This window comes from Saprolegnia parasitica (assembly GCF_000151545.1).
Source record: "Saprolegnia parasitica CBS 223.65 unplaced genomic scaffold supercont2.8, whole genome shotgun sequence".
NCBI classification, from domain to species: Eukaryota; Oomycota; class Saprolegniomycetes; order Saprolegniales; family Saprolegniaceae; genus Saprolegnia; species Saprolegnia parasitica.
In genome coordinates, this window is record NW_012156402.1 from 34,344 (window position 1) to 45,013 (window position 10,670).

The 10,670-nt window shown below is 60.3% G+C and overlaps 4 protein-coding genes across 4 annotated transcripts; 2 read left to right on the forward strand and 2 right to left on the reverse strand.

Annotated features, from left to right (window-relative positions):
- Positions 1-596: 596 nt before the first annotated feature.
- On the forward strand, positions 597-1,260 carry SPRG_03101 (hypothetical protein; the record flags this gene model as incomplete). The annotated part of the gene is made up of 1 exon (XM_012341694.1): positions 597-1,260. The coding sequence occupies one exon, from the start codon at positions 597-599 to the stop codon at positions 1,146-1,148; it is 552 nt and encodes a 183-aa protein (XP_012197084.1). The 3' UTR covers positions 1,149-1,260.
- Positions 1,218-1,862, reverse strand: SPRG_03102 (hypothetical protein). The gene has a single exon (XM_012341695.1). It carries the CDS (start codon positions 1,838-1,840, stop codon positions 1,280-1,282), a length of 561 nt encoding a protein of 186 aa, XP_012197085.1. The 5' UTR covers positions 1,841-1,862; the 3' UTR covers positions 1,218-1,279.
- A 965-nt stretch (positions 1,863-2,827) lies between these two features.
- Positions 2,828-3,709, forward strand: SPRG_03103 (14-3-3-like protein). Its single transcript, XM_012341696.1, has one exon. The coding sequence runs from the start codon at positions 2,890-2,892 to the stop codon at positions 3,637-3,639; it is 750 nt and encodes a 249-aa protein (XP_012197086.1). The 5' UTR covers positions 2,828-2,889; the 3' UTR covers positions 3,640-3,709.
- Positions 3,710-3,994: 285 nt separating this feature from the next.
- On the reverse strand, positions 3,995-10,408 carry SPRG_03104 (hypothetical protein). Its single transcript, XM_012341697.1, has 14 exons — positions 10,299-10,408; positions 10,007-10,252; positions 9,724-9,954; positions 9,608-9,670; positions 8,879-9,564; positions 8,672-8,832; positions 8,497-8,624; positions 8,220-8,450; positions 7,887-8,171; positions 7,443-7,815; positions 5,899-7,382; positions 5,327-5,843; positions 4,771-5,279; positions 3,995-4,720 (listed from the first exon to the last, which is right to left on the reverse strand). Exons 1-14 carry the CDS (start codon positions 10,380-10,382, stop codon positions 4,037-4,039), a joined length of 5,682 nt encoding a protein of 1,893 aa, XP_012197087.1. The 5' UTR covers positions 10,383-10,408; the 3' UTR covers positions 3,995-4,036.
- Positions 10,409-10,670: the final 262 nt, after the last annotated feature.

Below are 10,670 nucleotides of genomic sequence, written 5' to 3' on the forward strand. Positions count from 1 at the left end.
GCTTCTATCGTTTGATACCCTGGCCGCCAAAGCACTGCGTCCGCTGCACCGAAATCACCGTCCCTCGACGTCGATAGCGTGGGAGGTCGTTGGCAGAACGCCTGGGCGCTGCAAGTAGGACAGTGTGTTGGCTGGTTCTCATTGTTGTGCCGAGTCAAACTACACTGCAGACGACCTTTGTGGGTGTACATTTGGTAGTCCAGCTCCAGCCGTGGATGGGGCCATGACGTGGCGGCAGCATGTGGCGGTATGTATTCTTTTGTCGTCCAGGAATTCAGTATCGCGGACCAATCCAAACGCAGCAAGAATCGCTGCGTCCTCTGCCGGCGCGCTGGCCGGCGGATGGTCAGCAGTACAAGGTGGTACGAGTTCGAGAGAGCATCGCCCAAACTCGAGTCGAGCGCTTACCAGATGCGTCTACCAGACTTGGGATAGGTGTTATTAGCTCACGTTGGCACAACCGCCGAGGCTGCAGCGCATTACTGGCCATCCGAGCTCTCTTTTTTGAACCTCCTGTCTTTGCCCATCAACTTGGGACAGCGCGCGACACGGTGGGTTTGTATGGCGGTGGTCAGTCCCCCGCAATGTTGGACCAGATGGCCGACGACGCTGGCTTTCGCTCCAGTCTCAGAACTCATTTCTTAACTTCGATCATGAAGACAACGACGCCGATGCTGCTTGCGCTCGCGGCTGCCTGCGTGCAGTCCCAAGACGCGCTGCAGTACGACTGCGACCAAGGCTCGGTCGCTCTCGGCTTTGGCCCGATCATTGGCAACCTCAACGACTGCGCGCGCGCGTCCGGCTACAACTTTGTGCCGGTGCCCAAGAGCCGCCCGACCCAAGACCAGCTCAGTGCGTTCTGCTCCGTGCCCGAGTGCTCGAGCGTGGCCCAGAAGTACCTCTCGATCCGCCTCCCAGTCTGCGCGTTCGACCTTGACGGCCAGCGCGTCGTCGCCAAGGACTTTTTCAGCACGCTCTGCACGCAGTACGCCAACCTCACGGCCCCGCCGACGGTAGCGCCGACGCCTGCACCCGTGACCTCGACCAAGGCGCCGGCCGACGCTGGCCCGACAACGACGACGTCGGGCGCAACGACAGCGTCGGTCGTGTCGGTCGTGTCGGCAGCGCTTCTTGCGGCCCTCCTGTAGACACGGCCACTCGTCGTCTCTGTCGGTGCATGTACATACAGCGTGATACTTAACTAGAAGAGGACTCCATGGGCATAAATATAGCAACATGACCTCGGCTTACATATCGTCGTTCGTATCTCGCCATCTATCTAAGCCGTCGCTGCATCGGTCGATGGCGTCGCGTCCTTTGCCGCCTGCTGCGCAAGGAGCTTGGCCAAGAACGAGCCGTCGTTCGGGATCTCGGGCACGCCACCCGGCATTACGTCGGGCGTCACGTCCAGTGGCTCGTCCTTGGTCGCGTCGGCGCCCATCATCTTTTTCACCTTGGCGTTCTCTTGCTTGCGGCGGCGCTTGGCTGCTTTCTGGCGCGTCTTCTCTTCGAGCTCGGCCTGCGCTCGCTTGCGCTTCTCCTGGAAGGCCAAGTCTTCCATCTTTTTCTTGTGCTCGGCTTCCATGGCACCGACGCGCTCCATCTCGCGGCGACGGGCCGCGCGGTACATATGGAACTCGCCGCTGCCGGCGCCAGCGGTACTGCCCGCGACATTGTCGACGCGGTTGAACTTGAAGCGCTCCTTGGACTCCTTGGACTCCTTGGACGCTTCCGCCGGCGCAGGCGCAGCCTCCTCCTTCTCCTTGACGACCTCATACGGGACGGTCCCGACCGTCGCCGCCTTGTCCGTGTACGTCTGCTCCGTCGTGTAGCGCCCCATGACTGGTGTCTCCGTGCGAAATAAAATGCTACGGGTTTCCCGTCGAGTGTATCCGGATCAGAATGTAGGTATTCTAGCTGCATTCAAAATGAGAGGTTCGACTAAATATGGCAGATGCCACCGACTAAACCCAACGGCGTCCGTCGAAACCGATGCACGGCACGCTAGCGTCTGAACCACCCGTTGTCGTGGCGCCCGCTTCAGGCACGTTCCTACTACACGAGGTGGTATCTATTCCCAGTACGAATACGATGAAACCCCTGCACCGGCGCGCCCTCGCGCGTGTTATTTTCGGCATCGAAACGACCGCTCGACGCGCAGTGTAACGGTGGGAGCCAGCGTGAACCTCACCCGCGACAGCCTCGGCATCTATGTTTCGCGCGGCTCGCCCCTACTCGCCCTCTCTTGTCCTTCTACCGTCGGTACCACCACTGTGGCCTCTTGCCGTGCGAATTCGACGACTCGACGTCGCCATCGACTAACTAAATGACGCGAACCGTGCGCCGGGACAACTTCAACGAAAGGCCGGCCGTGTGAAACTGAAAAAAGAACGACGAAGTGGCGGAAACGGCTCCAAAATTCAACCGCCCCAAATCCTGTATATAAAAACCCATACAATAAAAATCCAACCCCCGCGGGTCGAGTAATATTCAATCTTGATACAAACGATACGTCATAAAATACCACCTTGAAGCGAGCTTCGTGCGGATTAAAATACACACACTCTTTTTAAATTTCTCGCCACCCCACGTTTCGCCACTCTCTTGATGTTTGTATACACCCTGAGAAGTGCGTTTCCCATACCTTGCCAAATGTATAGTCCTGCGTAAGTGCGACGCCACTGACGACTGCGAATCTCGCGGCGTTTTCGAGAACAAGCACGCTGTATGGCTCGTTTTTGACTTGGTTTTGGTATCCAAGCGGAATCCGCGCCTCGGATTGGCTGAAATCAGAGGTCCGGCGGGGGCGAGCTATTATTATAAATCGGGCTCAGTCCCGAATTTGCCGCCTCCGCCTTACGTCGACTACCCCCAGCTCTAAGAACTACCATGGACCGTGATTCGCTCGTCTTCCTTGCCAAGCTCGCCGAACAGGCCGAGCGCTACGACGAGATGGTCGACCACATGAAGGCCGTCGCCAACAACCACAACGTGGAGCTCTCGGTCGAGGAGCGCAACCTCCTCTCGGTGGCCTACAAGAACGTGATCGGGTCGCGCCGTGCCAGCTGGCGCGTGATCTCGTCGATCGAGAACAAGGGCGACGTCGAGCGCGCCGAGCACATCAAGAACTACCGCCTCAAGATCGAGGCCGAGCTCGTCAACATTTGCAACGACATTTTGCAGATCATTGAGAGCAACTTGATTCCCAACTCGTCGAGCGAGGAAGGCAAGGTGTTTTACTACAAGATGAAGGGCGACTACCACCGGTACCTCGCCGAATTCCAGGTCGACGACGAGCGCAAGGAGAGCTCGGACAAGGCCCTCGACAGCTACAAGCAGGCGTCGACGATTGCGATGGCCGAGCTCCCGCCCACGCACCCGATCCGCCTCGGCCTTGCGCTCAACTTTTCGGTGTTTTACTACGAAATCCTCAACTCGCCCGACCGTGCGTGCAACCTCGCCAAGCAGGCGTTCGACGACGCGATTGCCGAGCTCGACACGCTCTCGGAAGAGTCGTACAAGGACTCGACCTTGATCATGCAGCTCCTCCGCGACAACCTCACGCTGTGGACGTCGGACCAGGAACCCGACAACGCTGACGCCAACCAGGGCGACATGAACGTCCAGGACGTCGAGTAAACGGACTCGGATTAGGCCTCGAATTCTATCTCTTAGATAAAACTACTATCAAAAAACCTATTTTACACTACTCGATGCAACGACGAGGTGGATGAGCGGCTGCCCGTGGCGTTGCATCCCAGCCCCACGCCACCCACGTCGGCCGTGTCCATGTCACGGCGCCTCACGTCCATGCACCCATGCCCATCGTCCGCGCCGTGTCAACATGGCACCAAGAGCACATGAGCACGGATATGGATGCACTTGGTAAATAAGGCAGTCGATTAGACGCTCGGTCATGATCAATGACCGCCCTCGCGTCCATCGACATGGAGGAACTTATAGCTTTGTCACCTTGGCTGAATCAACCACAACATGCGTCATCAAATCTCAATAACTTATCAACAAGTGGCGGTCGCTACCCGAGGCCGTCGTAGGCCGTGAGCCCGTGCATATTGGGGAGGTCGTCGCGGCCGCCGCCCTTGTCCGGGTCGAGGAGCCACGCGCCGAGGTCAAAGAAGTTGTACGCCATCGCGTAGTGGCCGGCGGTCTGGCCTTGCTTGTTTTGATGGTTGGGATTGGCGCCTTTCGAGAGGAGGAACTGCGCGACCTTGAGCCCATTGTTCTGCGCCGCGAGCATCAAGAGCGTGTTGCCATGGTCGTCGCTCAAGTTGACGTGGAACGCGAGGCGCGCGAGGCTGTCGTCGTAGACGGTCCCGACACCAAGATCGCACTGCGATTTGACGCTGAGCTTATCGAAGGGCGCGTCGGGCCAGCGCGCGAGCGCCTCCTTGAGCGCTTTCAGCTTGCCGTTGCGCGCCATGGAGCAGAGCTCTTCGAATTGCACCGCGAGCTTGGGCACGCCAGGATCAACGTCGAGGGGTGCCCCTTGAGGTGCCGGGGTCGTTGCTGCTGGTGTCGCCGAGGTTGATGCCAGTGGTGTCGCCGAGGGTGATGCGTCCGGCAACGAGGACAACGGGGCGTCGGCGGCGGCGTACAAGCGCTCCTTGGTCTTGCCCTCGGCCGCCTTGAGCCGGTCGACGGCCTGGAGGATCTTCTTCCGATGCAAGTCGTGCTCAATGCCGAGCGAGTAGCGCAGGTCCTACGTGACACCACCAACTCAACGACAGCGGTGACGATGACGCGTCGTACGTGGTCGTTGAGATCATAGAGAAGCGCGCCGTCCACCGTGCCATCGGCGAACGCTTGCTTGTACGTGCCGAGCGCCATCGTGTCGAGCCAGCGGCCGACGTCGAGGACGCTCCACGCACTCACGAGCAGCGGCTGCTGCCCCGGGAAGCTTCCGGGCGGCGCAGTCGCTTGGAAGGGCGACGGCGCGCCGAGGATGGAGGGAGTGGCGCCAGCTTGGTGGATGGCCGCCGCGCTCTCAAGGAAGGTGTGGTGCGCGCCAATGTGGCGCATGGCCTTGATCATATTCATGCTGCTAAAGTACGTCATGGACATGGACATGAACCCAAACTTCATCATGGTCTCGGTCGACTCCATGAGGGCGTTGGCTTCCTGGCGCTGCTCGGGGCTCACCGTCGACGCCGGGCCTGCCACTGGGCCGGCGCCATCGGCGCCCAAAGGCCCTGGCTCGGTCACGCCGCCCGCGATGTCGACAAGCACTTGCGACCGCTTGGCCTGCTTGGCCTTGATGCCTAGTCCATACGTAGTGCGATTGCGTTTTGCTACGATGCTCCGGTACCTTGCAGTTGCTTTTGCTGGTCTTCGAGGAGGAGGAGGAGCTTGCGCTCGAGACCGCGCAGGTCCTCCTCCTTGGCATGGCGCGCTTGGTCGAGCGACGTGAGCGATGCGCCGAGGACGACGAGCTTCTCGCGGCGGTCCGCAATCTTCTTGAGCATGTGACCAAACTCGCGGTCGAGGCGCATTTTTTGCTCGCGGAGCTGCCACTTGGCCTGCTCGTCGAGCACACCCGTGGCTTCCGTCTCGATCTTGCTGAGGGCGTGCATCTCCGTCTCGAGGACGTGGACGCCTTCTTCAAACTCGGAGATCTCCTTCAGGAGCGCATCGACCGATGCTTCGGTCCGGCCCTTCTCGTTGAGCAGCAATTGCACTTCGCTCTGGAGGCGCGTGCCATAGAGCTTGTACTCGAGGAGCATTTGCTTGCCAAAATCAATGTTCTGCGACTGCGCTTTCGAGTAGAGGTATTTGTCCTTCTCGGCGGCAAAGCGCTTGCGCCCGAGCCGGCCCCGGTAGATGCGCTAGACACCCGATGTTGTTAGTGCCATTTATCAACATGCGTGCACCGAGGAGTACCTGAATCGCCATGGCCGACGTGCGCTGAAGACGCCGGCGCTGTGCAATCTTGATGGCATACAGCCGACGGAACAACGACTGGATGATGCACGCCGATGCATACCGGCGCGCGCGCAAATGACGGACGCGCCGACGTCCGAGGAAGCCGCGGGCGACCGCTTGAATCGCGATCGCACTCGCACGCTGACGCTTCCGGAGCGCGTAGATATCGCGGCCAGCCTTGCCCCGCCACGCGCGCTGGACGAGCCGGACCGCCCAGTCTTCCTTGCGGCGAATAGCCGCGAGAACGCGGCCTTTGCAACCGCGGTAGACGCGTTGAATGCGGAGCGCGGCCTTGTGCTGGGCGACCCGGTGCGCGAGGGTTCGAGCCCGGTACGCATGGTACGCCCTTTGAATGGACCGCGCGGCGCGGTCCATGCGAGTGAGCCGCGTGGCATTCCGCTGGACGCGCCAGTTCATGTACTCCTTGACGTCCTTGCGGTCGCTTGGGTAGATGCGGCTGCCGTCGCCGGCCTTGTAGATGCGGTTGGTTTCACGCTCAAACGCGGGCGCCATCGGATCCAACGTCAGGTCGAGCGGCGCGCTCGGTTTCGAGGCCGCCTTCGTACTCTGTTTTGGGTGCGCGGACTTTGCGTGGGCCTCTTGGTACGCGGCCCACGACGCGTCGCCCACATGGTGCGCGGCCTTGACGTCGCTCATCGTGCCCATAATCTTGTTGATAAAGTGGTCTTCATAACTTTGTGGCACATGTGCCGGTTTGGACATTGAAGTTGCACTTGACTTTGCACTTGACTTTGAGGTTGACGTTGAGATTGACGGTGTCGTTGTTGCCGGAAGTAGCATGTCGTGCGTCTCGTGAAAGCCCGTGATGAGCTGCTCCATGAGCGTGGCCATTGCCGGCTTGCACTCTTGCCACACTTCGTGGCCCGCGTCGAACCAGACAACACAAGCTTTCGAGCGTCTATGGACGAGCGCCTTGTGAATCGAGTCGACGAGCCCCCCGCGCGACGCGACGCACGTCTCGACGTGCTTGGGCTGCACGAGGCCGTCTTGCGCGCCCGCGACAAAGATCGTGGGCACGTTGATCTTCTGTAGGGCCTCGCGCATGTCGATGTGGCTAAGGGCGCCCAAGCAGAGCGCGACGCGACCTTCGAGCGAGATCGAGTTGCTCACGGCCGTGTACAAGTTGAGAGCGAGCGGTGTCGAGACAGTCGCAAGATACGCGCCAGAGAAGAGAAACCGGGCGTGAAAGTACACGGGCAGGTCCGGCCGCGTTGCTGGCGAGCAAGCAAACACCTTGAGTGCGTCGTGGAAGAAGGCGGCCAGCGTCGGATCGACGTGGGCAAAGCCATTGACGCTCACGAGGGCGCGGAGTTGCGGTGACGGCGCGAGCGCGCAGTACTGGAGCGCAATCGGGACGCCATTGCCGTACCCGAGCAGCAGGAAAGGCGCTGATTTGAACTCGCCGAGCACGTCCGGTCCCACTAAGGCGAGAAGAGATGTCGAGATTAAAAAATGTTGTTGAAAAGAGCAGACTAGTGTACCGTGGCGAAGTAGCGCTTGGAGGCACGACGCCAAGTACACGTTGTTGAGCACGACGCCGGGGCGCCATGTCGTACTCGCCTGGCCTGGGTAGTTCCACAGGAGGACCTGCGCGGCGTCGTACCGACGCAGAATCGGCGCGAGAAAGATCTGCAGTCGCTCTAGCGTATCAAAGATATCGTGGACGACCACGAGGTTGAAGAGCGTCGAGGTAGCGGCGCTCGGGCGATTGAGAATGAGAAATGGCATCGCCGTGTCGACGTCCATCTGAAAGGTACCGGCAAACGTCCGGGCGTCGGTGGCCGATGGCACCGGAAACGGGTGCACCGACGCCACCGTCGACGTCGTTCGCTTGACCGGGCGTCGGCGCTTCGACTCGGCAACGATGCTCGTTTTCGCACCGGCCACGAGCGCATGCAACGTGGGTGCTGGCGCCGACGCTTTACGATCGACGCGATCGCCGCGTCGACCGTGTGGCGCAACGCCGACAGATCGAGCGGCAAACTGAGGCATCCGTCCATGCCCACGTCCATGTAGGCGCGGAGGTCTTCCGGCGACGTGTGCTCGGTAATGCACACGATCGGCGACCGGTGCACGGGCGCATGCAGCGCGATGCTGTGCTGGATCTCGTGTTGCCGAAGGAGCTTTGTAAACTCGAGTGCGTGCATGCTCGGTGCGTCGCGGTGGCACAAAATGACGTCAAAATGACGGGACTGCGCTTCCTTGAGGCCCTAGAAACGTGCTATTATGACAGGTGTTGGGGTGTTCCAAGCGCATACGAGCGCGCCGTCGCACAGGGCTTGCACTTCGTATGCCTCGAGTGCGTCCAAAATGCATTGAATCCGATCTTGGTCCGTGTCGATGAGCAAGACCGAGGGACCACTGTCGACATTATTGACGGGTGCCGACTTGAGTGGGAGGCCGCTCGGAAACAAGGCGTTTTCACGGAGTGGCTTGTGTTTGCGCCGTCGGTCCTTCCCGCGCAAGTAGCCATCGAGACCGACAAAGTCCTGGCATGCGTTAGGTAGACGGACATAGATAGCTCTAGAAAGATACCTCGAACGACTTGGTGACGTCGGTCTCTTCTTTTGATTGGCGCCACGGCTTGGGCTTTGTTGGTGATACTTTCCGCAGTGCTTTTCCAAGCTGCGGCATGCTTGCACTCGTTCGAAGCCCGGCGTCGACTACGCAGTGTGTTTGGTACACCACCGACTGATTGCGCCTCGCATACCTGTCCGGGGACTCGACGATGAGAGCCGCGGAAGCTTGGGTGCTTGGTGGTTGTCACTGACGGCGGTGACGCGACCTCGCTTCTCGACGTCGTCACGGCTCGACGTCGCTTCGTTGTTGTGGTTGTTGTTGTTGTTGGAGGCGAGCGCGTCCAGGAGCGGTCTACGCGCCGTCAGTCTCCAAGGACACTACGCTCTTGGCGTCGCACCGAGCAGCGTCGAGGAGGGAGTAGACGGCAAAGCAGTTGCGACACACTTTGACTTGGCGGTAGTAGTTGGCCGTGCCGCCATCGAGCTCGCCGTAGAGCTTACTCAGATTTGCACGCATCGACGTCGTGGCCGTCGGTGCCAAGTAGGCTTTTTGGCGCCCTACCGGCGCTGGCACGGTCGTCGCCGATAGGAGGCGCTGCTTGTTGGTCTTGGCCAGCGCGATCGACTTGTACGTGAGCGTAAACTGCAGGCGGTCGGGCGCCGCGTTGGCGAGCTGCCGCACCGAGTTGCCGTGGAGCTCGTGCAGTTTGGCGTACCCGAGCGCGGCGACGGCCTCGGGTTCAAAGAGCGCGTGCGCATTCCGGCGAGAGGTCGGGAGACCGTTGACCTCGACGTCGGCGATCAGTGGCGCCGGCGACGCGAGGTCGTAGGCGCAGAAGTCGCCGCTGCACTTGAACGGCGTCGGAAACACGCGCGGCGGCTCGCCCTGCGTCGCGAGTTTGAGGCTGAAATGCGTCGCCGGCGTCAGCGCCCGATCGATGGCATCTTCGGCTTGGTCAAACACGGCTTCTTGGCCCGTGCGGCCGAGAGCGTCGTAGGGCTCGTCGACGTCGATGGAGTGGTCGCTGCCAACGCGCCGTGCCGTCCGAACGTAGCTCACCGACGGGATCCACGCGAGCCAGATCTAATGCCTTGGGTCTCGTTGGTTTTATACGTTGTAAATGTACCTGGTTGTCGTCGTCCAAGAGGTAGTCGGCGGTCAGCTCCTTTACCGCGCAACCGTGGACCTCCTACGTAGAGGATGAATGTCGCGAGTAAGGAAGATCTTCCTCAGGAGACCCACCTCGATGTGACGACTGAGCATGATTGTAATCTGATGCAGGCGGGCGTTGATGGGCTTGGCGTGGCACTTGACGCCAGATAACGGCGCGTCCAGTGCAATCACCGGCTCGTCGGATTGCATTTGGTGCTGAGCAAGTTTGTGCGTTGCAAAGATGGGGCGTGCCCGGTCCGAGGACGCGCGCATGTCGACGCGGTAGATCGCGCCAAGGCTGCCGCGACTGCACACAAATGGCTAGGACAAGGACGATTATCCACTCGATACAAAGAAGGATGGATGGCCGTACTTGAAGCGCAAGGATGTCGGGATCGAGCGGCGCGTCGAGTGCCCGAAGGAATGAGGCGTGGTCCCAGACGACGCCAGAGCCGTCGGCGCGGCGTGCGACGCAAATGTGGCCGTTGACGTTGCGCTCGTTGGCGCGCGCGATGCGCACAAAGCGCTCGACGAGCTCCGAAAGCTTCTTCTTGCGCAACACTTCGCCGGTTTTGCACGTAAAGAACCATTGGCCCGGCTTTTGGCCGTGCAGAAAGACCTAGCATCGAGATGTAGGTAGCGCGATACAAGTCCATCGTACATACCGTGTCGATAATGCCCACGACCGCCTTGGGGCCTCGCTGCCGCCAGAGCGACGCCATGCCCCAGATCCCGTCTTCGGTCTTCATGCTTCCGCGGCCATGAACGAAATCGGTTACGCGTTTCGGCTATTTTGCTTCCCGAGGACGAAAGGCTGCGCGGTGGCGTAGCTGAGACTAACCTGTCCTCTCAACGAGGCAAAATAGAGCTTCGGAAAATACAATATGCGTCGTCCTGCGGCGTGTGCACGGGTGTCTCCAGCTCGGCCTTTTGTACGTGCTGGGTCCTCCTCTGTGATGCCACGTCATGAAACCGTGGTGTGCACCGGGGCACGGACCCTGGAAGACGAGGGCTTTCATTCATCGCATGCTACTTGG

Excerpts from the sequence above, each read along its gene's own strand:
- SPRG_03103 (XM_012341696.1), top strand. The coding sequence starts at position 2,890 with ATGGACCGTGATTCGCTCGTCTTCCTTGCCAAGCTCGCCGAACAGGCC.
- SPRG_03102 (XM_012341695.1), bottom strand. The coding sequence starts at position 1,840 with ATGGGGCGCTACACGACGGAGCAGACGTACACGGACAAGGCGGCGACG.
- SPRG_03104 (XM_012341697.1), bottom strand. The coding sequence starts at position 10,382 with ATGAAGACCGAAGACGGGATCTGGGGCATGGCGTCGCTCTGGCGGCAG. Across the intron at positions 9,955-10,006 it reads CCGACATCCTTGCGCTTCAA|CCATTTGTGTGCAGTCGCGG; the intron begins GTACGGCCATCC and ends TCCTTGTCCTAG. Across the intron at positions 7,383-7,442 it reads CCAAGCGCTACTTCGCCACG|TGGGACCGGACGTGCTCGGC; the intron begins GTACACTAGTCT and ends TTCTCGCCTTAG.